Genomic DNA, 26,384 nt, shown 5'->3' with positions numbered 1-26,384 from the left:
TACCGGCACACCTGAAGGTGCGGAGGGCAGCAAGCAAGTCAGGAAGGCTACAGGTGCAGCCCCTGGAAGCTGGCGGCTGCCCCTCCTCCTCTGCAATCATTGGTCAGCCCTGGGACTTCCCTCTGATGTTGCTGCCACTGGGGACGCAAAGGGGCTACAGGCAAAAGAAGGAAGTACAGTGGATGTCCGTACTGTAGCCACAGAAAGAAAAGAAAGCCAATTGGCAGCTTGGGCAGATCGAAGGACCCCCATCCCAATGTCCCACTGGGTTGTGCCTTATTTGTGTAGATCAGAAACCTGCCAGGTGGCAAGGGCTCTCAGAAGAGATGAGAGGGAGGGGAGGCCAGTGTCCTCCAGAACCCTTCTGGAGTGGGAGGACGCTGGCTGACAGCAGAAAGGGTAGCGTGCGGGGAGAGGTTGCAGGCCCACTCCCACGATGAGAACTTTGAGGTGAAGCTGATGACAGGACCTGAAAGACGACGGGAGCGGTAGCTATCATCTCAAGGATAAAAAAATAACGCGGAGGGAGAACAACTCAGAACTCTGCCCCTTGCTTTCCCAGCCGTTGGTACCTTCAGGGTGCTCTCTCATAGAGCCTTCTGGCACAAGCTGACCCTGGGGAGGGGACAGAGGGAGACCAAAGGGAAGGGATGACTAGTTGAGGCTGGACATAGATGTATCCACTCTTGCTCAGAGGTGCAGAGTGAGGAGACTCCTGCTCCTGGGAGGTTCAGCCCAGGATCACCCTCTGGGTTCGGCAGCACCGATCTGGTGTCAATTCCAGGAACGACTCCCAGGACGCTTCCAGCTTCTCTGATGGGGCGGCTTTCCTCCCTGTCCTCGGCAGGAAGCGCCCTGGCAGAGGTTCTGACTCCCTGTCTAAAGGAGAGATTTGAAAGATTTTAAGATTCGGGAACCAAGGACAGACTTCTGGGGACTCATGAACTCCTAAAATCGTGTGCAGAATGTCTGTGCATGTATATCTTCCTGGGGAGATAGTCTACAGTTATCTTTATATTTCCAAAGGAACCTATGATCCTAAAAAGATCATCCTAAAAAGAATGACTGATCTAAGCCAAGAAAGAGCAACCCTCTCCTTGCCCAGCCTGGTCAAGGGGCTCAGCTGCCATCCTGTTTTCCCTGGAGCAGACGCCCTGAAGTCCAGGATTGAAGGAGTCACCTCTAGGGAGAACCACTTCTGATGCGAGCTTGCTGGCACCTCACTAACAGCTCCGTGCCCCTCAGGGCTGGGTGGAGCTGGCCACACGGCTCTTCCTGCCTGCTGGGGAGGTTGTTACCGGTCCTCCTTACCTCTGGTTCTGCTCCCACCATCTCACCTTCACCTGATTCTCAAGGTTTGCAAAGTTAGCTGTGCCTAGCACATGAAATGCACTGAAAAGGCCCCGCGTTTCCGCCAAGGCCATGCTGGTGCACAGTTCACAGGATGACTGGTTATCTGGCCAAGGGGGATGGCAGGACTCCTCAGAACCTGCTCCCACCTCCCCTCTACACTGTAAAAACCGGAAACAGCTTCTTGGGATACTACATTAACCCTGCAGCCAGGTACCTACTTCTAGAGAGGGGGCAATGTGACGGCCGGAAAGCAGCAGGTGCATTCCTTGGGCACCTGGATGCTGCTGCTGCTCCCACAGGCAGGCTGGAGGGATGTCTCCCCCATCTCCCACTTCTGAGGCTTTAACTTTTCCCAAATGGCAATGTCTCCTTGCACTTTGGGCTGGCTTTTGGTAATCAGTGTTTCTAGTTGGCTCAATTAGGTTTAATTATCCACTCACTGCCTCAGAAGCTCAGGCCCTGGAGAGGTTGTCCAATTAGGGTTTTAAGTTAGTGGAGGAGCCAAAGCACACACAGACATGTGAGGTGTTGCCCCAGGGGTAGGTTGAACCAGGAAGGAAAATACCAACCCAGAGGGAAGTGCCACGGGGAGAGGGGTGGTGAAACCTTACTGCCATGGAGATGACTAGGGCAACAGATAAGCGTGACGGGGAGGGCCAGGTCCTGAGTTGGGATCTTTACAAGTTGATACATTACAAACAAACAAACTGAAGGTCTGAGTGCTGAGGGGCAAAGGAGGCCTCTGGAGAAATTCTATTCTGGAACAGGCCCTGGCTTTCAGCTGACTGTGTCTGTGGGCAGATCAGTGCCTCCTTGGCTCTCTTAGCTTCCTCCATTTGGGATACCAGATTCAGATCCTGAGGCAGCTGCTTAACTCCACCCAAATCTTGGCTATCTGGGCTTGGAAAACACAAGAGTATTAGGCACTTCTCAGTTAAGCGGGGATCTTGTAGAAGAAACAGGCAGACAGGATCACCAAAGACTCTTGTTCTGAACTAGCAAGCGGCTGAAGTCACTGCTGGTCCTAGTTATATTGTGTGCCAGGCTGCTGAGGCTTGGGGAAGGGGTAGGGTGGCAGGCCCATTCCAAACAAGCTCAACTCTCTTCTCTATGCAAACAAAAAAGGCAAACCTTGGTGCCACAACTTTGTCCTTAGCAGAGGTCCCAGCTCACCCTACCCCTCGTTCCCTAGTATGTGTGTGAGTGGCTGACTCAACTAAGGGCAGGGCTTATCCTGGGGTGATGCTCATTTGAGGAAATGGCAGCAAATGGGGGTGGGGAAAGGTGTTCGGTCAGATTTACCTAACATAATATGTGTAACATAACAGGTGCTCATTGAACCTTAGTTGCTACTGAGGTTGACGAGAAAGAGGTAGGGAGATGTTAAGAACTAAAGGATTGAGTGAGTCCATAATCCTGGGCTTCAGAACAAGACATTCAGAACAAGGGCTGGTTTTATTTTCCGACAGAATCTTTTTTAATATAAAACAAAGATAAAACACATGTCGACCCTGCAATCTGCCAGCATGCCTTGTCTCTACAAGATGCATGCTAGACCAGAAGACTAAGTAGCAAAGAGTCTTTAGGAGCATTTGGTTGGGAGAAATAGAAAAAGCAGATCTTAGGGAAGGCTGGGCAAGCCCGAAAGCTGAGCTACATCCCTGACCACTACAGCAGTCCTTGTCTTTTCAGATCCTCGTACGTCTTCTTATTCACAACATTCCCACTGGAGTCTTCATATTCTTCCTAAAAGGGAAGGGGCACACTGTTAGCTATGCCTCCTGGGAGGAAGTCTGGAACTCTGGCTTGATTCCATGGCATTCGTCTAAGACAACCTTTCTCAACTGGGGTTCTGCAAGAGCATGAAGCCCTATTGCCCTAAGGCATCTGCTGTGTGTAGTCAACTCACTTCTCTGCTAGGCATCTAGAATGGTAGCTTATGACCCATGCTTGGGATATCTGAGAAAACAGTTCAGTCAAATCACGCTCTGTGTTTAAGATGAGGAACCCTGGTTGAGAAAGGCTGACCTAAGACAACAGTTTTCAAACGGTTCCCAAGAATCCTAGGTTTCTGCCCAAGAGGCCACTGTAGGGTTGAAAGGGAGGCCAAAAGGGCTGAGCTTCCCCTTTTCCAGAGCAATTCTGCTTTATTTTGTTTTATATATTAGAGTTCCACAATACAGGTTGAAAAGGACCTTGCTGCTAAAAAAGAAATACTGACAACCACTGACCCAAAGGACTGGGAGTTGCTACTATAAACTTCACATACATGTCATTCCTCATCCCTGAAATCTGCTATTTGGGATGACTATCTCAAGACCAACAAGGATGCCTCCCCATTCCACGAGAGGATCATCTCTCCTTAGATGCTCTTCTCAAAGGAGATCTAACATACAATACGGACTCTCAACTTCCTAGCTTATGAGTCCTCACGGCAGGACGAGACACTGGGTACTCCTGTTTACCACTTAAAAATTTCAATGGAAGAATACAACCTGTCTTAAGACACAGATTCAACCTCTAACACATTTAATATCATAAATAAGTTAGGCTTACATCAAGAGCCAGTCAAGAGCCACTTTATAGATATTGTCACATTATACTCGCTGCTATAGTCACGCATCACTTAACGACGGGGATACATTCTGAGAAATATGTCATTAGGCAACTCTGCCGTTATGTGAACATCACAGAGTGTACCCAAAGAAACCTAGATGGTATAGCTTACTACACACCTAGCCCGTGTGTACTAATCTTATGGGACCACCGTCACACATGTGGTCCATTGTTGACTGAAATGTCACTATGTGGTGCATGACTGTACAGTGAACCAGGAACCATCTTTCATGTCCCTTCTACACGGTGAGGGAGCTCTGTCACTGGCACTATTCCCGACGCTACGCCAGCACCCACCTCAGTGTCAGGTTGCCATCGTTCTGAAGCCTTCTGCAGTTTCAGCTTAGCCCACACTGCGGGAGGAGAAATGAGCAGGAATCAGGACTGCCCGAGTATCTACTGGGTACACGGTGTTACATCACAGCCCTCATTAGGATCCCCCGGATGACCCTGCCCTTGAGACTTGTGCCTGCCCCAAACTGGAATTTTAGTTCTGGACCACCTGTAGACAAAACCCCTTCCACTGCAAAATTTATCATAATCTTTGCATTGCTATAAAAGTTGGATCAAATATAATCAAAGAACTCTTAGAAGAAAGAACTGACACTCTTCAAAAAAGAAATTAATGTGGTATGACCTATGGGAATTATGGGAGACAGTGACCTTATTACCTTAAAGTTCATTATAGAAGAGAAAGAAAACACTAGACGTTATAAAATATATTTATTTAAAGTCTAGTGCACATATTTCAAAAACTTCAGAGAAAAAAAAAAAAGGATGAAATATCACGGCCAAAGAGTCTAAAGGTAAGATGGCTCAACAAACACTGGAGACATTAAAACAAGAATCCTGACAGTGCAGTAACAAATTATCCCAATGAAGATGAATAGGGGAAGACATTTACAGATACCACATCTTCAGAGGGAGTGATCAGACACGTACACAAGACAGGACAGATATAGAATCAGGGAAAGCATGATTTAAATCTCTAAGAATGGTGTCAGGAAGGTACACTCTCAGAACAAAGTGTGACATGGCGCAGACAAGACAGGTCTGCTGAGAGAGAGATGACAAAATATTAATAGACGGTGAGAAGGCAGAACCACTTGATTCCTATATGTGTCCATGTTTCCTATCAAGCAGAACAATCTCCAAACTTGACAAGACTAGAAGAAGTATCCTATAAAGAAAGTTGAAACCTAAGATGGGGAGGAAATAGTGAATGAGACAATATATCAAAAAGTGCTTAGCTCTGTGCCTGGCGTAAAGATGCTCAACTAATCATCTTTTCCTCCTTGCTGATTGTTTGAAATTAACTGAAGCCTTCAGGCCCAGATTATATGCACATCACGAAGGAATGGAGACTTTATCCTGTACTACTATATGCCAGGGCAGGGCCTTGTCATATTCTTTGTCCGAGCCATTCAGGAACCCAACCCACAGTGGTACTAAAATACTGGAGATCTGAAATGCTGTTATGATTTTCTTAAAGACAAAAACGGATGTAGGAGATTGTGGAGCAGTAAGGGAGGAGTCACTGTTCAGAGGGATCTGAAGACAGTTAGAAAAGCATGGGATCACCTCTGGGTGCCAGTGTGAGTTCACTAAGAATACGTGAAGCAAACTAACTGAATTTTCTGTTTTTCATGGGATAGCTGACCCGAGAAAAAGCCAGAGACACAGGACATCAGAATTTTAGCAAAGCAACTGTTTTCATAGGCAATGTCCCTAGAGTTTATTAAAACATTTAAATCTCTTATGCTATTATTATAAACCAGATGGTGATATCTGAACTTCACCAGTTAGGCAGATTTATACCTACTATTAGTCAATTGTGACCAACCATCTAAATGGAGATCTCTGGTGGCAATTCCACAGGGCTCTTTCTTAGCTGTCTTTTGTTCAACTTTTTTAAAAAAAAATCTTAAGTCTGGAACAATGGAATAATTAACATAATAAATTGAAAAGTGAGAGCCTTCATTAAAAAAAAAAAATTCTACTGTAACTTAAATGACAGGACTGAAGAAAAACTTCAGCAGAATGACTCAAACCAAGCTCAGTGAACCCAGCGCACCGGCTGTGCCCACGGTCACTTCCCTACCCCTCCCTTATTAGGGAACATGTCTTCCCCATGAGTTCTGGAGGGAGCAGTGTGATCTAACAAGTAAGTACATTTGCCACCAGCTACTGGAGAGACAGCTGACTGGACCGCAGGTGGGGCCTGACCCAGCCGCGCCTACCTACTGTCTGTCCCAGGGATTAGAAACTGGGACATGGAGAGACTGAATGAGCTGGATGGCGGCAGGCTCTGAAAACCGAACAGGGTTTACAGAGCAAGGGCTACAGCTGCCTTGGTGGTGAGCTAAGGTTAAGAGAGAAGACGCAAGGAAGTGGAGAAGGCACATGTACAGAAAGAAGAAAGGCTGGGTACGCATGTTCTTGCAAAGAGGATGGAGAGCATGGAGCTAGTTTTAATAGTCTCCCTTCTTATAAATAAAAATCCCCCAGGGTGTCTACTTTGGATGTTTTAAAAAAAAAAAAAAAGAAGCACAATATAGGTTTAATAAAAAGGAATTATACCAACAGGAAATGAAGAAAAACTGCAGAAACTGTACAGAACAGTATAATTAACTTCAATTCAACAATTAATCGATGTTTACTGTAATCACGGAGATACATCAGACAAAGCTGTCAGCATCCTATAGGAGTCACTATGAATATCTACCTGTTCCTGAAAGTCTGAACGGAAGCCAGAGTTAATCTAAGATACTTAAAAGGAGGAATAATGCCTGGAAAAAACAAGGGGCGGGGGATGTGATGATAAATTTGTAGTAAACCTACGAATGGTCTATTGAGGGTGGAGAAAAAAAATGAAAAAAGAAAGTGATATTGAGATGGAAGTAAAACTATAAATGTTATGTAGAGAACCTAAAAATATCAAGGGAAGTCGTGATGGATGGAAATGATACAATAAATCAAACAAGTACGATAATAAAAACAGGCATATGAAAGAAACTGATTAAACTAGACATCTGAGTAAGGAGATAAATTCTGAAAATAATAAGGATAATAGAATCATGAACCTGCCAACAATATTCTAGAAAAAAATAAAAATTATCTAAAAGTCTCTGTATGGCTACTCATATTATGAGAGTAGGAAACAAGTATCAAGTTTACAGTGTTTCAGACCATCAATATTTATCTCCTGTAAATAATTCAACCCAATAATATATATTAATAATAATAGAACTTAGAAGAAATAAACTATTAGTTGAAATGTTAAAGTTAGAAATATTACAAAAATACCCAAATAAAAGGAAGAGATTCAAGTCTACTATATAATCCATGTAAATGAGAATCTAACAAAAAACAAGATAACCTTTCTAGCAAAGAAGTTAAATACAAATAGATCTGTTAATACACTGAGTGTAAAAGGCTTAATACCCATATACAATGATGAGTATTGACGACTGGGGTAAAAGCCCACAATTGCTGCCCTTTTTTTTTTTTTTCGGGTGAGGAAGATTGGCCCGGAGCTAACCTCTCTTGCCAATCTTTCTCGTTTGCTTGAGGAAGACTGCTGTTGAGCTAAGATCTATGCCAATCTTCCTCTCTTTTGTATGTGGGATGCTGCCACAGCATGGCTTGCTGAGCAGTGTGTAGGTCTGCATCCAGGATTTGAACCTGCAAACCCTGGGCTGCTAAAGCAGAGCATACAAACTTAACTGCTACACCACTCGGCCAGCCCTCCAAAATTCTGATAATTGAGGAAATAGTCAAGTCTATCACAATAGAACAAATAAGTTATATAAGGAATTTCAAAAGGAAAATGGGAGTGATCAATAAGGTTACACGAAAATATTGACTTTATGTGGTTTAAACAACACGAAATACATACAAAACTGACAGAAATGCAAGAGACAAAATTTAATTATAACTGGAAATGTCAACATGTCCCTATTAGAATTCAAAATGAATAGATCTAAGTATGAAATTAAGGACCTGAACACTCTAAGATTGAACAGCCTCCAGGTGGAGACAAGCACTTCTTTTCAGGTGTGCAGAAATCTTTAACAAATCGCTGACTATACACTTGGACACAAAGACAGAAATGTTCTAAAGGAAGAAATTCTGCATCCTGTTGCATGGGCCAAGAAAAATAGGAATAAATAAAATGGAGTTAAAAGATGTTCAATCAATTAGAATTAAAAGTACTCTTTTAAATAATTTCTGAATTATTTTTAAAAATTCAGAGATAACAGCTTTAATAAATAAAGCTTTAAATATAACATGTCAGCAACGGATCTTCCCAATGGTTCCTAACAGAATCACATCTAGTTCTAAATGCCTGTATTAGAAAGGATAAAGAGAAGAAAGTTCTTGACTAAAAGACTTAAGGAATAAAGAAACAAGATCACAGAAAATATTAATAGGAAAAAGGAAATAATAAAACAGAATAGAAATAAAGCACTTAGTTTCCTATTTTGTCATAATACATCAGGGAATTATATGGGTTATCAACTAAAGAATCTTCTCAGAGTGGTCCCTTTACATGAAGAAGTAATCTCTATTGAAATATAAACAGTTTCAAATGACAAAAGAGAATGTAGCATGTAATCCCATGCATTTTATGTCATAAATATGGTTTTGATCCCTAAATTTGACAAGTGTCTCAAAGGAAAACAAGCAGCACATCTTTATGAACATATATACACAACTTCTAAACAAAATCCTAACAGGATAAATAATTGCATTAAAAGAATATCTGCCACCCAGCGCAAAATAATCCAGGAACACTGTTTTAGCCAATGCCTAATAAAAGAAAAACTGCTAAGAACGTTGTCATCTTTCTTTTTTGGAACGTGATAATGAAATCACTAGCCAATCTTAAAATGAGTGTAGATGCACAAGCATCGTTCCTTTTAGAAGCAGCATCCAGGCGAGGATGATCTAGCACCTGCTTCTATTTAACGTAAGACTTGGGGGTAACACCTAGGATAACTGTCCACGAAGAAAAGCAAGCACATGGAACAAAATTAATAAAAACACTACCTTTGTTTTTGCAGTTGGCATGATTCTAAGCCTAAAAATGATGTAAATAGATCAATCTCAAGGTAGTAATAAATCAACTCAGACAAACTGCAGGACATAAGAAAATACACAAAAAAATACACAAAAAACGAACTGTGATCTATTTAGTAGTGGTATACAGCTAGAAAACACATCTAAAGATGAGACTGCATTCAAAATGCAGCAGTATGATTCTATGAAATTTTGTTACTATTTTAATTTCCTCCAAACAAAGTAAAGGGCAAAAATGAAAGGTAAAGAAGCTAGTTGGATAATCTGATTATGACAGAGTTCTGATTGCAAAAATTGTATGATCCTGACTTATAAATGAATAAAAAAAGACAAGAAAGCAAGAAGGAGTCGCCAAAGCTGATGGCACACAAAACCCTCACTGAAAGAGTCCCAGAAGCCCCGGGCTAAGTCAGGGTCAGGGAGCTCTTTAGAGTTGGGAGCCAAAGGAGTCAGCTGATCCAGCAGCTGAGTGGTGTGACGGGCACACCTGAGATGGAGTGCCTGAAATTTCAAATGAAGCAGTAAAATTCCTTTCCTCTCAGTCTAACCGGTTCAAAGTGAAAACATGACAGAGAAGAGATAAACCAGAAAGGAAATAGAAAGCCTTCAAGGAAGATGCTCAAGGCAGAAAAAGCGACCGGCGCCAGGCACAGAGGAAGCCTGACTGAGGCCCCTGGCGCTGTCAGCACACTCCCGGCAGGCACCCACTGCGCTCTCTCCCCAAGAGATATTCTGCAGCCGTGTTTCTGTGTATCCGCCCTGGCACCTCAGAAATACGCTGACTGAGACCATTTCTATTTTTCCTTCATATGTGCAGTTCTCAACACACTAAAATCAATTTGGGAAAATACACATACACCCACTCACTCAAAATCTTGCACACAGGGGAGTTCACAGACCCCGCTGAAAAGCCCTGTTTGACTCAGCACATGGCTCTTCTCAAGAGGGAAACAATCAGTACTGCTGACTCACGCCCCTAAATAATACAGTGACCATATGACTGTACTAGTTTTTACATCTCCACAAACGCTGCTCTAGGCCTGGATGCAGCAGGGTGCTGGGACAGGGAGCTGTAGGGGTGGTCACTTGGTCTGGCCAAGGGAATAAAGCAAGGTTACTTACAGGAAACAGCATCTTCAATCTGTGTCACATTAGCAAAGTGGGCCGTGTTTGGGATGCCCAAACACCTCATGCCATGAGCGTGACGCCATTCCTGGGAGGAGAGAAGCAGGAGGACAATGTGAGCAACTGAACACAGAACACTAACTCCACTCTGCTCATCAACCCTAATCTGACCCTTTGCAAAAGACTCCACGGAAAGGCAGCAATCCTTTGTGGTTTCTGTTTGTAAACAGCTGGCTGTGACCCACAAGAGGCAGTTACTTTAAAGCAGCACTGCGCTGTTCGCCTCGCTGGGCTGGTTTATAAAACCCAGATTCTAATCAGGAGTCCTCCAGACAAAACCTCTGTCAGGACCACAGAAAAGCACCACAGCTCTAACCAACCAGTCACCTCCCACACACCCCCACCCACCCCCAGCTTGAGTGTTACTCATGGCAGGCCACGGTCATCTCTGTAAGTAACGGAGAACACTGTTCATCAGGTATAGGCAAGGATGTGAGAGAGAGATGCTGACACAATGACAGTTCTGGCTCAGGGACGGCAAATGGCGTGAGCTTTATCCTGGATGCCAAGTCTAATTCACTGGAGGTGGTGTTGAGAAAGGTTCAGAGACCGCTCAGGGGCTCAGCAGAAAAGAGCCAGGACCAGATAGTAATATGTATGTCTGAGGGAAGGAGAGAGGAGTTCACATAAATTCTCCATCCTTGGGCTAACAAGTCTTTTCCATTCTGTAAAATTTCTTTCCAAGGGGGCCGGCCCGGTGGCCGAGCGGTTAAGTTTGCACGCTCTGATTCGGTGGCCCAGGGTTTCACTGGTGCGGATCCTGGGCGCAGACATGGCACTGCTCATCAGGCCATGCTGAAGCAGCGTCCCACATGCCACAACTAGTAGGACCCACGACTGAAATATACAACTATGTACTGGGGGGATTTGGGGAGAAAAAGCAGGAAAAAAAAAAAAGATTGGCAACAGCCGTTAGCTCAGGTGCCAATCTTTAAAAAAAAATTTCCTTCCAAGTACCAGGAATTAAAGGCAGAAATAAAACAAGGCTAAATCTGCTTACTGGAGCACCACCCAGATAATGCCTAGACTCGAGGAACAGCTTGCTGAATGTTATCCCCTTAGTTCCTTTTTTCCAAAGAGGTAAAGGCCATTTATGAGGTGGGCAGCCCCTTCTTTGGTCCTGTGTACTAGCAATGGGGTAAGAAATGACCAAGGAGCCAGGGACTGGTCTAAGATGCTGGCAGAAAGACAAAAAGAGAGAAGTACAAGAACAAGCAAGAAGAAAATGGAAACGAGGCTCAAACAGCAGCGTGGCGGGATGCCTCCAGACACGGTCTCCGGTGTGCCTCAAGGCTAGTGCCAAAGCCCAATGCCATATGCTTGACTTGAGACCCACTCCTTCTCTGATTCTCTTAAGCTCTGGACACTACCAGTCCTCTCAAGCTGCTCCCATCCTCTTTTCTAGAAGACTCATGTTTCACACTTCAGTTTCCAGGAGAAACGATTCTGAACTCCTTACAGCAAAGTGCCGCTGGAAGGCCTTGGGACCGCGGTAGGTGTAGTTTCCACAAATCTCACAGTTGTAGTTGATATTCAGGCCATGAAGCTTATACAACCAGTAGGGAATGGGCTAAAAGAAATCAGATAACATTAGACTAGCGTCTGCAGCTGCTTGCAACAGGGAATGGGGAGAAAGACAGCCGCGCTGGGCCTGACCTTGCCATCCCAGCCGAGCGGCAGGTTCTTGGGGTTGTAGATGATCTCGTTCTCTTCATCTTCACTCTCACTCTCACTGATCTGCTCTTCCTCCTCCTCTTCTCGCTCTTCTCCTGTCCTTGCCTGCTTGCGCTGCACATTTTCGTGAGTGAGATGTCGCTGTTCCTAAGTCAGGTCCATAAATGAAAAAGGGAAGTCAGAGAGAAGCAGTGCAGAACAAGAAGAGAAATTTCCCATTTTCCCATAACCCTTGCTGACCCCTCACTTCCAAGGATAAGGCTTGCTTTCTTGTAGAACAAAAGGGAATTCCTGCCTTCATATTAGAGTTCCTTATCAGCCGGCCCTCCCTGATGCTGAAGGAAAAAGTCACAGGTTTTATGTCACTTGCCTAAATTACTCATCTGAGGCCACACTCTATCACAGAACAAGAGAAAACCAAGTCTTCTCTCCTCTGTCTCTAAAACAGAGACAGCCTCAGTCGTCTCTGAAACAGTGCTTTCTCCTCCTTCCCCCAGTCATTGCCCTCACCAAGATGACAACTTTCTCACTCGCCCTGAGTATCTCCTCATTCCAGGCCAGCTTCCATTTTGTTCCTGGATTTATCTGCTTAAAAAAATCAATCTAATGGTACACTCTGCTTAAAAGACTTTTATTGGCTTTTACTATTTAAAGGCCGAAATCCCAAATTCCAACATAACTCTCCCAATTTTTCTCTGACTCAACTCCCTCCCTCACAAGGCACATTCCACACACACTGAATTTCTCATTTCCTTTCATAATATTTTACCTTTGTGCTTGCCATTTCCTTTACCTGGAACATTCGTTCTCCCTCTTTCTACTTATGAAACTCCATCTCAATGTATTATGGCATAGATCACATTATTCCACAGCTATTTGTCTCTTCCAACCACAAAGTAGGTTTTTCAAGGGCAAGAGGCTGTGCCATATTCACCACAACATCCAAAGATTCCAATAAATGGTGAAATAACGGTAAAAATCCTATCAGCAAATAATGAGAGCAACTTCTGGAAACTACTTTGGCTGGAATTCCAAGGAGAATGGTGCCACCTCCTGGAGGGAAAGCCAAATGCTCTCAAAGGAGGGAGAAAGTAACCAGGTACACTGTATGTCTAGGGCACAAATTAGCCTCCAGTTAGCTTAGGAAGACTGGCAACTCAGACTGCTGCCCACACCAGCAGAGCCCAAGCCCACCGTGAAGAATACCAGCATCCCCAGCGTCCAGTATGTGGCTAGCCTTTTACTGAAAGCAGTTGTAATAGAAGGAGCCAACAGGTGACTCTTAATTTTATAGCTATTACATCCATACTGCACAAAGCAGACACGATTAGGAAGGCTGGTCTATGGTAGGACTCCCAGGGACAGGGACCATCTTTAGGTGAGCGCTGCCCTTTCTTCCACCTTCTCTTCCCTGAAAGAGAACTATTTTCCTCCTACTCCTCCCCCTACTTTCTCCGAGATAAGCATCTGGGTCTGGTTCGGCCTTTTGCCACTCCCAACCCATCCTTCAGCTCCTTCTTGAAAGTATATTCAAGGAGCAGCGCACAGCCAGCTTTGTACTACTAACATTCCAGCCCTAATAAGTTCTCACAACTTTGTGAACATGTGAGCAACGCCTTTCCATAATAAGTTATCCTGAAAAGCCACTGTGAGTAGCCTTTCCCTTACTTGCCCTTTGAGTGTCCACTTCTCAGGTCACCTCCTGGGTATATTCCAGAGCTAGGCAAAGAACCTGCACCATTCTGAATACTGTATTGAGAGGGGAGTCTATTCTCTCTGCCTGGCCTCTTAGGGTTGGGCAACCTTGGGAATATCACCTGACAACAGACACCTAAGAACAGAGCAGGACCTCACTGAAGGGCCAAGTAGCCTGAAAAGCTGAACTCATTTAACACCTACCCTTCCTCTTTTGATTCTAAAAAAAAAATCCTCTAAGATCATATTTCTCCGACTCCCACACCTTGTAGCATTTACAGCCAGAGCAGAGTCAGTTACTCACCCCAAGAATCTCTACATATTCATAGATCTGGGCTTCGAGGAAGGCAATGTCTTTGTTCCTCTCAGTGTCTCTGAGAACAAGAAACAAGGGGTCTTTTATCACTCAAGGGGTCTTTTACCCAATGCCATGTTCCCTATTTCTGGGAACATTTACTCCACGAGGGCACTAAAAATCACAAGCACATGAGAAATATCACCCTGTGAAAGTACATGCTCTGCTCAGCTCAGGACCTGCTGACAGAAGTACCAAGGTTATTTCTTGTAATGCGTGGAAGCATATAGACATACTTCAATTTCCATCGTTACAATCTACAAGAGAAATGTGGTATAGACGAGCTCCAGAACAGGCAGGCTTGGGCCCAAATCCTGACCCTGCTATTTAATAACTGTGAGATAATGAATACAGCCCATAACTTTTCTGAGTCCTTAACTACAAAAAATCAGGATAACAACCACTTTTCAGGGTTGTTAGGCGCATTAGGAGAAAACATTAAAAGTACCCCGTACAAACAAATAGCTCAAGAATCCATTCAAGTGGGGCCGGCCCAGTGGTCTAGTGGCTAAGTCTGCATGCTCTGCTCTGGCGGCCCGGGCTTCAGCAGTTCGGATCCTGGGTGTGGACTCACACACTGCTCACTGAGCCGTGCTGTGGCGGCGTCCCACGTAGAAGAGCTACAAGGACTCACTACTAGGACACACAACTGCGCGCTGGGGCTTTGGGAGGAAAACCAGACAGACAAGAGGAAGACTGGCAACAGATGTTGGTTGGTGCCAATCTTCCTCACATACACATACAAAAAAAGAATGGATTCAACTGTCATTAGCAAAAACGAACCTGGAAAAATATTTTTTTCAACCTGCTTAGCCTCCCTAACCTGTTGAGGTAACAAAAGGTACCTACAAAAGCAGTTTCAACACTCGAGACTGCGCCCACTCTAAATCACCCAAGTACAGACTGTCCTTGGTTCACAGCAACAATGAGAGCACGCTCTGCCATTAGCAGAGAAAAAGAGCAGACGGATCTCTATGGATCAATAATGGTGACAAAACAGGCTTTAAAATCTGTCACGGTGAAACCCTGCCCGGGAATAAAATTTCAAAACTGTACGCAGAGGTGCCACCCCAACCACTCACCGCTTGGTGCCCTTTGACTTGGGATTTTTGGCAAACAAGGAGGTGTCAAGTGACTCCAGCGACTTTCCTTTGGTGCTAAATAGCCTCTGGGCTCGCTCTTCTAGGGTCCTAAGGAGACAAGAGGGGCAAAGGATTTCAAGATTACCATACAGGCTTGCTTCTTTCTACAGTGTGGGATGACAGCAAGAATGGAATCAGAGCCAATCAGAAGATGGTGCAAACACACAGCAAACAGGACGGTTCTGGTAGAAAAACCAGTCTCTTACCCACCACACTTCAGGCCTAAAGCCAGGAGAGCAGATTTCAATCTGTCTAGACCAAGGGAGGCCAACTCCTATATAAAAGAGAGACAAGTTACAACTTTATATAAATAGGTTCTGAGAATCAACAAGCCTCAGACTTAGGTGTTTGCAGGCTGGCGCGTAAGTGTTCCCTGAAGCTGTGGCAAGACCACACATTCCAGAGCCAACCTCCCAGCAGTAAGCTCAAACTCTCCAAAAATTGTCTCTGTGATCAAGTTTATACGTAACCATACTGGTAGTGTTTCCATTACTTCCACTATAGCTTAATATAGTTAGAACTACTATTTCACAGCTTTCAAAGTAGTTGGATGTTTTTTTTTTTCATCTTTCCACATTCTTTGTAGATGCCTGGTCGCAGGAATTGGCGTCTTATCCTAAGTCCATGGCATTAAAAAGAGAAGCTTGAGTGGTCCCTCTGAGGTGTCAAGAGGTGAGACCAGTATAGCGGTTAAAGGAAACATACCTCCCAGGAGGAGAATGCAGAGAGGTCAAGATGGGCTCCAGCATGGGTCAGGGCACTGCTTGTCTCTTTCTGGCAAGAACAACAACATGATGTTTACTAAGATCTAGGCTCAGAATGAAGGCGAGGGAGCCATCTAAATTACCAGCTGCTGGCTGGCCCCTTTCTTATACACATGTATGAATAAGAATCAAATTCTAAGAGTAGAGTGAAAACACAGATGGTCCATTCTCTCCCTGAGAGTTCAGAAAAACTCAAGTTTATCCCCAGGAGTGAAAGTATATATTAGAGATTTCTAGCACATAATTTTATCAGACCACACAGCAGTAATGACACGGTTGCTGAAAATCCTGGGCCCCGCCAACGGCAAGTGGGCCTTGACAAATCTCACTCCAAAGTACACAGAGAAAACCTAGCATACTTGGCAGAGAAAACCTCATGGCCACAACTGGTCCCAAGAGATCAGCATCTAATGCTCTAAAGAGAGGTTATGATGAAAGTAAAACAGTCAGTTCAACTCCCCGGCACGTCCTCCACCCACACCCCACTGAAGCTCACCGGCCATCCAGGAAAGGTACCATTCTCCCACTTCTTCTCAAACTCATTCTGAATCTTCCCAAAAAGTTCATTCTGATCTTGGAGGGGCTTCACTCTATCTGTGTAATCCTGAAGGTACTCAAGCAGCATCTCCAGGTATCTACAGAGGAACAAGTAATACAGAGAAAGCAAAGAGGATTTCTATTTTTCATACATTGTTATGCCCTATAAAATATAATTCTAGTGACATTAGTTTGGCTTTTTTCCTGCCTTTTCTCCCCAGATCCCCCCAGGACATAGTTGTGTATTTTTTAGTTGTGGGTCCTTCTAGTTGCGGCATGTGGGACGCTGCCTCAGCATGGCCTAATGAGCGGTGCCATGTCCGCGTCCAGGATCCAAACTGGCGAAACCCTGGGCCACTGAAACAGGGTGCGCAAACTTAACCACTTGGCCACGGGGCCAGCCCCGTGATATTAGTTTTTACAAGTAGTAATACTACTCTTTAAAATGAGCTTAAATTGACTTTTTTCCTAACATGTCATCTTGATTCTGACCTTTTCTATCTTCTTTCATCCTCATGATACAATTCCAAATACTAAAGTTTTAACTCATACATAAAAGATTTCAGGTAAAAAGAAAATTGAGAAAAAGCAGCAGCTGGGAGTGTAGATCACTAACCAGGGGCATAATAATACAAACAAAACTTCTATCCATCAGACCCAGGCGCCTCACTTCAGTCACAATCTGAGAAAGTCGAATTTCTTCCCATTAAACTCCAAAGACACTGAGGTCCCTGGATGGGAGATTTTCTTCTACAAGGGGACAAAATCAAGAATAATAGGGGTGGGGCCGGCCCGGTGGCACAGCGGTTAAGTTCGCAGGTTCTGCTTCTCGGCAGCCCGGGGTTCGCTGGTTGGGATCTCGGGTGCGGACATGGCACCGCTTAGCACGCCATGCTGTGGTAGGCGTCCCACATATAAAGTAGAGGAAGATGGGCACGGATGTTAGCTCAGGGCCAGGCTTCCTCAGCAAAAAGAGGAGGACTGGCAGTAGTTAGCTCAGGGCTAATCTTCCTCAAAAAAAAAAGAATAATAGGGGCTTACGACCAAAGATGGGCCCACAGACACACACAGTTTCAGAGCCAGAGTATTACAAAGGTTTTAAAACCCCTGTCCTCCAATAATCCTGGAAGTTATTCATGTATGACTTACAGGCTACAAAATTCAGATTTCTGCCCTCAAACCTTCACATTAAATAATCTTCTACTTAAATCCAGTAGAGGGCTAGAAGCTAGTAATGCCTACCTCTTGTACTCTGCATTCTTCCTTTCTTTAGGAATGTCAAATAACTGGTCAAAGATGGACAGGTATGTGATATAATCCAGCTTCTGCAAAGAGAAAAGAAATGACAAGAGATTCAGTTAGGTGTTTGCACAAAGTTACAATATAATCCCCAATAAATGAGATCAAAATTGAGTGTCGCCTAATGAAATAATGAGGCCCAGCTTATTCTTTTCTTTTCCATCACTCAATTCCTATACTAACTGTGGTGTTAATTCCACTGGACTGAGTAGAATACTAGACATAATTAACTGCAAAATAAAGATCAAGTTAATAAATCGTAAACTAAAAGAAACATTTGTCAAACACTTACTACATGCCAGACACTTGGTTAAAGACTCTGACACCCACCACATCCTAAATTAAGGTTCCGGAAGCTGCTATTTTGTTCACTCATTCAGTCATTATTGAGCATCTCTGGACTAAGAAAATGGAGACAGATGAGAACAAGACAGATAACAGGATCTGCCCTTACGGAGCGCAAAGTGTAGTCACTGAACTTTAGGGACATTTGCTCACAACTCTAAGGGGACCTTAATCATATACTTCCTTGCGACCTTTCTGAGACTGTCATGTTAGATCTCATCTCTTGTGATTAAGTTATTTTTTAATGTCTTTTAAAACACACACAAGATAGCCCTTTGCTGGCAGAGATTATGGGGTTTTTTTTGGTGAGGAAGATTGTCCCTGAGCTAACATCTGTGCCAATCTTCCTCTATTTTGTATGTGGGATGCTGCTACAGCATGGCTTGATGAGTTGGTGTGTGGGTTCATGCCCAGGATCTGAACCTGTGAACTCTGGGCCATCAAAGCAGATCACACAAACTTAACCACTACACCATCGGGCTGGCCCCAAAGATTATGTTTTTGTATCTTCCATGTACCTAGTACTATATGTGCCTAACACAGGAGCTCGATACGTATTTGTGAGGGTTTTTTTGGTTTTATTTTCACAAAAGAAAAAAATGCTTATTGTATTAATAAAGTTTATTAATAAAATCATATGCTTATTGTACTCACTGTAGAAACCGTTCATTTTGAATAGTTTCATTCCAAGAAAGCAAATCACCTCTCTAATATTTATATAAGTTAGAAAACACAGGGAAGACACTCTAACTGCTTCCTGTCTAGTAGCCCCAATGCAGCGTCCTGACTCAGGACTAGCACAGAACCACTCTCCCCTCCCCTGAGCCTTACCTCAGAGGCCTTCAGGTTAATATATTTGAGGTAACAGTCGTGGAGATCGAGGTAACGACCATAGCCCTCTTCATCTGTAAACTCCACCAAATCTGAAGCAATCAGAGATATCAGTGATTCAGACACTAAAGGTCACTTTCTTGGACTTGGCTTTTCAAATGACCTGCTAGTTCCTTGTTGCGTGACGCAGCCCTTCACCCCAATGTCCTCCCTATGCTCACAAAGGGAAAAGACCTCAGTTTTCCAGGTCAGTGAATCTGAGCTAGGCTAGAACAGAATAAACATTTTGTCCAAGGCCAACTGAGGAGACCAATCCAGCCCAGAAACCAGCAAACAGAAACCCAGTGAGAGAACCTGGCTATACATTTCTCTGGAGCCTGTTTTCCAGGGCTCGGAGGGCAAATCGGGAGGGCTAATGCTGGATGGAAATGTTAACCCTACTTACTTTGTGCCTCTTCACTTGGATTCTCCCGAGCCTTGAGCAGCTCCTCAAATTCCACTGACATTGGCACACAGATCTGACGGAAAAGAGAAAAGCTCAGGGGGATTTTTCAACATAAAAGTTGTAGCACCACAGAAATGGGCTCTACGCAAAGCTGGACTTCTGATGCTTGCTTTGGCCTTGATTTTTTATTAGGAGCCTACAGCTGTTTGACAATTACCTTGCTTTTTTTTTTGTCCTTTTTTGCATTGTTTGACTAAAAACTGCTAAAGTAAAACATGTGCGCAAAGACTTTACTAACACAAAAATACAAAATGAAAAATCAAAGTCATAAAAATCAAAATCAAAGTAATAAAAATTTTATTAATTCTCTTGTGAAGAGGTAACCACTGTTAACAGACCTTTTTCTTACGCCAGCCATTCCCAAACTTGGCTGCACATTAGAATCACCTGGGAGAGTTAAAAAAAAAAATCCTGATGCACCTGATACCAATCAAATCAGAAAGGGGCAGTTAATAGTTTCCAAAGATCCCCAGGTGATTCAAATGTGCAGCAAAATTTGGAAAACACTGCTCTATGTACTTAAATACATGTATTTGTAGAAGAACATACAAGTGGGTACAAGGTTATTATTATTTTTCCTCACATCCGACTTTTTTTTCACTTAGTATATCCTGGGTGTCTTTCCAGTCATTTATTCAATCATTTATTCCTCATCACCTTTCTACCATGGCTGGAATAAGGTTAACACACCAGAATGGTACTCAGGTCTTCTCTCTTGGTTAACAAAAGACTTCATATTCTACCCTCCAACGAGGGGGCATGTAGGTGTGCGCGAGTACCTTCATCTACCCCTACTTAACTTCAAGAAATAGCCTCTCTTTCTGGCATTTTCAGTCTCTTCCTCTATCTGCTCCTTACGTATGTACGTCTTCCTTATCTTCCTTACAATTCTCCTGTGTCTCTTCTTTTTTCTGTCAGTCTTTCAAATGCACGCTCCACACTCCATGTTACTGTTTCCATTACCCACTTTCACCTGGGACCAGATATCCATTCCCACTACTTCAACGAAGCAGCAGGCCTGGCAGGTACCAATCAGCAGTGATAGCAGGGACGTCCTTTCTGAAAGTCCCTTTTGCTTAGTCCCAGTAAGACGACATTTCCTGGAGCTGTCCTCTGACTTCCATAGTAGAAGGCTTCCCAGGCTCCTTTTCAGTTAAGTCCCTCATTGTGAGCGTGCCTAAGGCACACAGAGAAGCTGACAGTCTCCCTTCACACTGTGTCTCTCCCAGAACACTGTGATTCATAGCTTCAACCACCAAGTCCACGTGACAATTCTCAAATCTAAATCACAAGTCTCTACTTCTTGCCTGAGCCCCAATCACCTAACTTCCACTGCTCGTGGGACACTTCCAGCTAGATAGGACATCACCTGAAAATCTACATATATAAAAATTCATTTCCCACTGCAAATGGGTCACCTCTTCCTTCCTTATTCTATCAAGGGAACAAACAACTTTCCAGTTACACAGTCATGACAGCTCAGAGTAATCACAGAACCTCCCTAATTCTCCCCCTGCCCCTAGACAGAATTCCTTTGGTCAGCTGTGCAAGATGCTTAATGAGTTCTAGATAATTGAGACATAATCCCCGCTCTTTATAATATAATACAGTGGTGCAAACATTCCTTGTCATAAAATATAAGATCATAAGGAAAGGAAAGATTAAGTGGTGGGGGGTAGACTAAGAAAGATATTTCATGAAAAAATTGGCCTCTGGGCTGAGTCTTGAAGGTGTGTAATGATCCCTGGAAGTGAGTAAAGCCTCTCTGCATTAGTTGGCTCCTCCAGGTAGCAGATTTTAGGACAGAGTCAGGAGCACAAGCAGTTTATTGGAGGGTAATATCCGTGAGAGGTAAAAAGAAGAGAGCACAAGTGGGCAGGGAGAGCAAGCATGGATCATGATGCAGACTGGACAAAATCCCGACCAATCCAATGGGGAGCTCTGGAGCAAGGACTACTCAGTAGAAGAACCTCACATCGGGCAGAAGTAGCCAGGCCACAGTACCCGCACCACGCTCAGTCACTGGCTGGGGGTGGCCCCGGAAGAGAATGGCTTTGGCTTAAAGCTGAGGGGATCCCGAAAGCAATGGAGTTGTAGGATGTCAGCTAACTATGCTCCCTGCAGCTAACAGGCAGGTTGTTTTCTGAAGGGACATCTCAGTGGCATGTCTCCATTTTCCTCACACCTGTCCTTTAGTATGCTCTTTGAGCAGGTTTGGAGAAAATACTTTCTGAGGCCATACCTCATTTGGGTGCTTCCGGTGGAATTCCTTTATTTGCTTGAGTCTATTATAGAATTCAGCAAACTCATTGGGTCCTGAAATGGCATTGAGCTCCTCCTTTCGTAGCCTGTGATTTCAAGAAAAATCCGAAGAACAGAGAGCACTAAGTTAGTCCTTTAACCATGGCTCCTCAGAAGCACTCACTCCTGGACTGGCTGTGACTGTCACTTACCCATCCTTATCGTCATACAAATCCCTCAGGTTCCCACTGACTTCCATATACCTCTGAAAGGCAAACACAAACCCATGAGAATGATGCAATCTGTACAACCATAGAGCTAAGCAACAGACAAGGGCTCTCTACTCAAAGCCCAGGGGAACCTCGAGAAATGTGGTGTGAAGAGTTCCTGTGCTTTCTAGTACCTTTAATAGACAGCACTGGTTCCTGCTTAGTTTCTAAAATACGTCAATTTGAAGATTACCTAAGTGATGTGATTTGAGGGGTAGCAGTGAGTGCCTACGTTTACATGTTACTGATGCTTAACTTTCTCTAGAAGAGTCATAAAAAAGAGGCATAACTTTGCCAAACAGTAGTTCCCATCTGAGACCTTCAAAGGTAAAAGGGTGGTCCAAGATGATTTTCACTACTTCAAAAAGCTTGATTGCAGAGTGCAGAGACTAAATAAAACACCACACAGCTTCCTTTGGATTCAAACTCAGGATAGTATAGGTACATAGGCCCTTCTCCAAAACTTCTGGAACCAGATTTCAGACTTCAGAATTTTTAATTTCATGAAGGTACTATATATTATATAATATCCCTAGTGGAATGTGAAACATATTTATAGTTCTGCAGTGAAACTTACACGTTATTTACTAAGTAGCATAAAGACCACAAAAGCCTCTCATGTTCACTTTTTTGCCACCAAGTAATTACCAAAAGAAATCTCTGTCTTCAGAGTATTTTGGATCTGGGAATTTAGATAAAGGACTAGGGGCTTGTAATACTAATCATCTCCCGCAAATCAGAAACACTGATTAGGTCTTTTATTCTTTTCTAAACAGATCTCAAACATGTACAAGTAGAGAGCATCATAAACGAACCTCCACTTACTGATCACTCAACTTTCAGCAGTATCAATACTTTGATTTTGATTAGTTTTCTAAAAGTAACAAATTGAACCATCACCAGGCAAAAGCAGTTTGGAAGGGAGAAACACTTCAAATGAGCGTTCTGGGAGAAAACACTAATATACAGCATTCTCTTTCGGGGAGAAGGGATAGTACTTTCTGTACTTCGATCACTGACTTCTCATAACCATTCTGGGCACATCCATGGGATGCAGGGGCGTCTGTCCGAGTAACGAAGAACGAGTAAGAGTTCCCCGTTCAGAGAATCGAGGAAGGGCAGTTAAGCACCCTTAGGATTGGCAGCGGCGCGGACATCTCCAGGCAGACAACCCGCGACTGGCCAATCCGGTTCCCTCTGGAACCGTGGGGCTCTCGTGGAGACCCCGCACCACGCCTCCCCTCTCTTCCAGCCCATCCCGACGCAGAGAGACGCGGGCAGCGGGGCACTCACATCCTGCATGGCCCGTGTGCGGTGGTCCGAATTGATCTGGTCCCGGAGCTGAAGGGAGGCAAACGGTGACACGGCGCCGTTAGCCGGAGTTCTGGAGTTGGAAAGGCCGCCCGACGGCGGAGCCTGCCCGCTCAGAGCTAGCGGCCGAAGCCGAGAGGCCTCCGGGTGCTGGGTCCCGGGAGGAGGGGACCAGGGCGGGAGCTGGGGGAGGGATCCGGGGGCGGGGCGCGGGGAGGGTGTGCGGGCCCAAGACAGCTCCCGGGGGTGCGAACCGGGGATGGGGCCCAGCTTCGGAGGCCGCCCTTCCCAGGCCCCACTCACCGTGGACTTCTTAGTGAGCATCTCTTTGGCCATAACGTCCATGAGCCGTTCCTTCTCTTCGTGATATCGCCGCTGCTGCTCCAAAATTGTCTCCATCTTCCCTCCGCCGCCGAACCTCAATTCAGACCACCGACACGGCCGGAAACAACTCCTGCCGCCTTGCGCGCCCGCGTCCCCACGCTGCGGGTCTGGCGGCCCCAAAGTTCCGCGGATACCGGAAGTGCTGCGGGGACTCGAGGAAAAGTGAGCACCGAAAGGAGAGCCAGTCTGTGCTATCGAGTTGGCAGCAGCGCCTCCTGCTGGCCGGGGGTGTGGTGGGGCGACGCCGAGCGCTTTGCAGGTGCCTCTAGGGGGCGTACAGAAATCCAGGAACCTGGGGTGAAGTGCCGGCTTCCTGGCTGGGGCTTGCTGGCCGAGCAGCAGGGACACTGGGGACTAAGGAGTAGTAGATTCGCACGGATAGGAGTTGGGAGACGGGACCTTGAGCCCCTAACTTTCATTGTGAACTCTGACAACGTTTTTCCCTTCTCTGAATCTCGGCATCCTTGTCAGTAAGATGGGGCTGATAGCGGGTTTTGTTGTTTGTTTCTTTTTTTTTTTTTAAGAAATTCACATGCAGAAACAACCTAATTGTCTATCAGCAGGGGACTGGTTAAATAAAATAAGGAACATTGAAGCAGTGAAATGTCACAGCTGTAAAACAAACAAACAAAAAGAATGAAGCAAGTCTATATTTCCACTTCTAGATGGAGAAATGAAAACACACGTCCGTATATTCAGACGTTCATAGCACCGTTATTCATAATCAACAAAAACAGGACGCAACCCCCAAATCCACTGGATAGATAAGCAAAATATGGTATATCCATACAATGGAATTTACTCAGCAATGGAATATTACTCAGCAGTAAATTAATGCTATGATAGGGATGAGCCATGAAAACATCATGCTAAGTGAAAGAAGCCATACACAAAAGATGATCTTCTCTAGGTCCAGATGAAGTGTGCAGAAAGGAAAATAAACGGAGACAGAAAGTAGATCAGTGGTTGCCCGTGGTTGGAGGTAAGAATGGAAGTAACTGAAAATGTGCATGAGAACTCTTTTTGTGGGTGATAGAAATGTTCTAAAATTGGATTGTGACAATAGTTGCACAACTGTATTCAATTTGCTAAAATTAATTGAATTGTACACCCAAAATGGGTGAATTTTATGGTATGTAACTTATACCTCAATAAAGCTGTTAAAATCTGGATGAAGTCATATGGCAAGATGGCCAAAGTGAAAAAAGCTAGATGCACAAGTGTGTATAAAAATAGATGCACTAAGAGATTTCTGTAAAGATAGCCAAGTAACAATAAACAGTTATTGTTTATGAGGAGATAGCCTGGAAGATCTGCTATGGGAGGGAAATTTTTCTTTGAAAATACACGTATGCACATGCATACTTACAAAAGAACTAGGACGCTATAATATATCAAGGAGTTGTTAGTAATTTATCTTTTGTTCTCTTTTTGGAATTCTCCAAGTTTTCTACAATAAGTATACATTGCTTTTTGTTTTTTAATGTTAAAAATAACATAGGGATGGGGCTGGCCCCGTGGCCGAGTGGTTAAGTTCGCGCGCTCCGCTGCAGGCGGCCCAGTGTTTTGTTGGTTCGAATCCTGGGCGCGGACATGGCACTGCTCATCAGACCACGCTGAGGCAGCGTCTCACATGCCACAACTAGAAGGACCCACAACAAAGAATATACAACTATGTACCGGGGGGCTTTGGGGAGAAAAAGGAAAAAATAAAAAAAAAATCTTTAAAAAAAAAATAACATAGGGATAATGACTCTTGTCTTGCCTGCTCATGGGGTAATTGTGAGGGTAGTTTATGTATAAAAATTTAAGCAAGACCTCAACCTCAGGGAGAGAATTCCAGGCACAATTCCTCACCAGAGGCTTTTCTGGCACCCCAAGGAAAAAAAGTGAGAAATCTCCATTCAGGATCAGAGAGATGGAGAGTGTGTGTACCTTTTTTTTTTTTTGGTTAGGTTTGGGATCTACCCTGTTTCATCAAATACAAGACACCAAATGTTTAACCCCACCACGTTCCACTAAGAAAGAAAAAAAAATTGTCAATTAAACGATGTTGCTTATACAATTCTTATACAATTATATGATTATACAATGCATCTGGGTTTCGGAGATGTTAACTCTGAAAAACGATTATCTTGAAATCAAGACATGGTTTTGTACCTGTAAATCTCCTCCTCTCAGGTGGGTGGACCACCTAAGCAACACCATTCAGTTGATGCCTTCCTTCCCGGCTCTATCAACCCAGTCACCAAGTCCTGTCTTTTCCACTTCTGCTGCCATTATATCTCACCTGGACCACTGCGCTAGTCTAATCAGCCTGCTCATCTTACCTCCAATCCATTATTCATGTTGCAGCCAGAGTGATCGCCTCACCACTGCTTAAACATTTTCACCGGCTGCTTTACCCAGAGGGTGAGGTCTGTTTAACTTGGCATTCAGCTTTTCCTGACCTGGCCTCTGCCTGCCATGTTAGTCTCTTGGCACTTCCTCCAAATGAAATTACTTGCTGCTTCCCCAAAGCACCATATGGTTTTTCAGGCCCCCAGGCCTTTGCACCAGCTGTTTTCTATGCTTGGACGACTACTCCTCAACAAGTATTTATTGAACACGTAATAAGTGCCGGGAGCTGAGGCTGGAGGGCTGAGCGAGGCAGACGCAGTTCTAATCCTCCACGTGGCTGGTGGGAGAAAGACAAAAATATAAACATATAATTATTAATTATGAACACACATGGCAGGTATTCGTAAAGGCTTGTTGGAAATGTCAACCAAGGCCTCAGAAAGTTTACAATTCGAA

General features: G+C 44.3%; 1 protein-coding gene across 1 annotated transcript; it reads right to left on the bottom strand.

Annotated features, from left to right (window-relative positions):
• Positions 1–2,789: 2,789 nt before the first annotated feature.
• On the bottom strand, positions 2,790–23,701 carry SF3A3 (splicing factor 3a subunit 3). The gene is made up of 17 exons (XM_046662841.1): positions 23,508–23,701; positions 23,187–23,234; positions 21,837–21,889; positions 21,626–21,731; positions 19,324–19,396; positions 18,879–18,970; positions 17,646–17,728; positions 16,363–16,501; positions 15,808–15,876; positions 15,309–15,376; positions 15,043–15,150; positions 13,910–13,979; positions 11,893–12,057; positions 11,696–11,806; positions 10,174–10,264; positions 4,267–4,322; positions 2,790–3,099 (listed from the first exon to the last, which is right to left on the bottom strand). Exons 1-17 carry the CDS (start codon positions 23,601–23,603, stop codon positions 3,022–3,024), a joined length of 1,506 nt encoding a protein of 501 aa, XP_046518797.1. The 5' UTR covers positions 23,604–23,701; the 3' UTR covers positions 2,790–3,021.
• Between the last annotated feature and the right edge of the window lie 2,683 nt (positions 23,702–26,384).

The sequence above is a fragment of the Equus quagga genome, chromosome 5, assembly GCF_021613505.1.
Source record: "Equus quagga isolate Etosha38 chromosome 5, UCLA_HA_Equagga_1.0, whole genome shotgun sequence".
In the NCBI taxonomy this organism is placed as follows: domain Eukaryota; kingdom Metazoa; phylum Chordata; class Mammalia; order Perissodactyla; family Equidae; genus Equus; species Equus quagga.
This window is presented reverse-complemented; position numbering and strand designations above follow the sequence as displayed.

Coding starts and splice junctions, on each gene's coding strand:
- SF3A3 (XM_046662841.1), bottom strand. CDS start 23,603: ATGGAGACAATTTTGGAGCAGCAGCGGCGATATCACGAAGAGAAGGAA. Junction 15,377..15,807: donor CTGCATTCTCCTCCTGGGAG/GTATGTTTCCTT, acceptor TCTTTTATATAG/GAGTTGGCCTCCCTTGGTCT. Junction 15,151..15,308: donor TTAGGCCTGAAGTGTGGTGG/GTAAGAGACTGG, acceptor TTGTCTCCTTAG/GACCCTAGAAGAGCGAGCCC.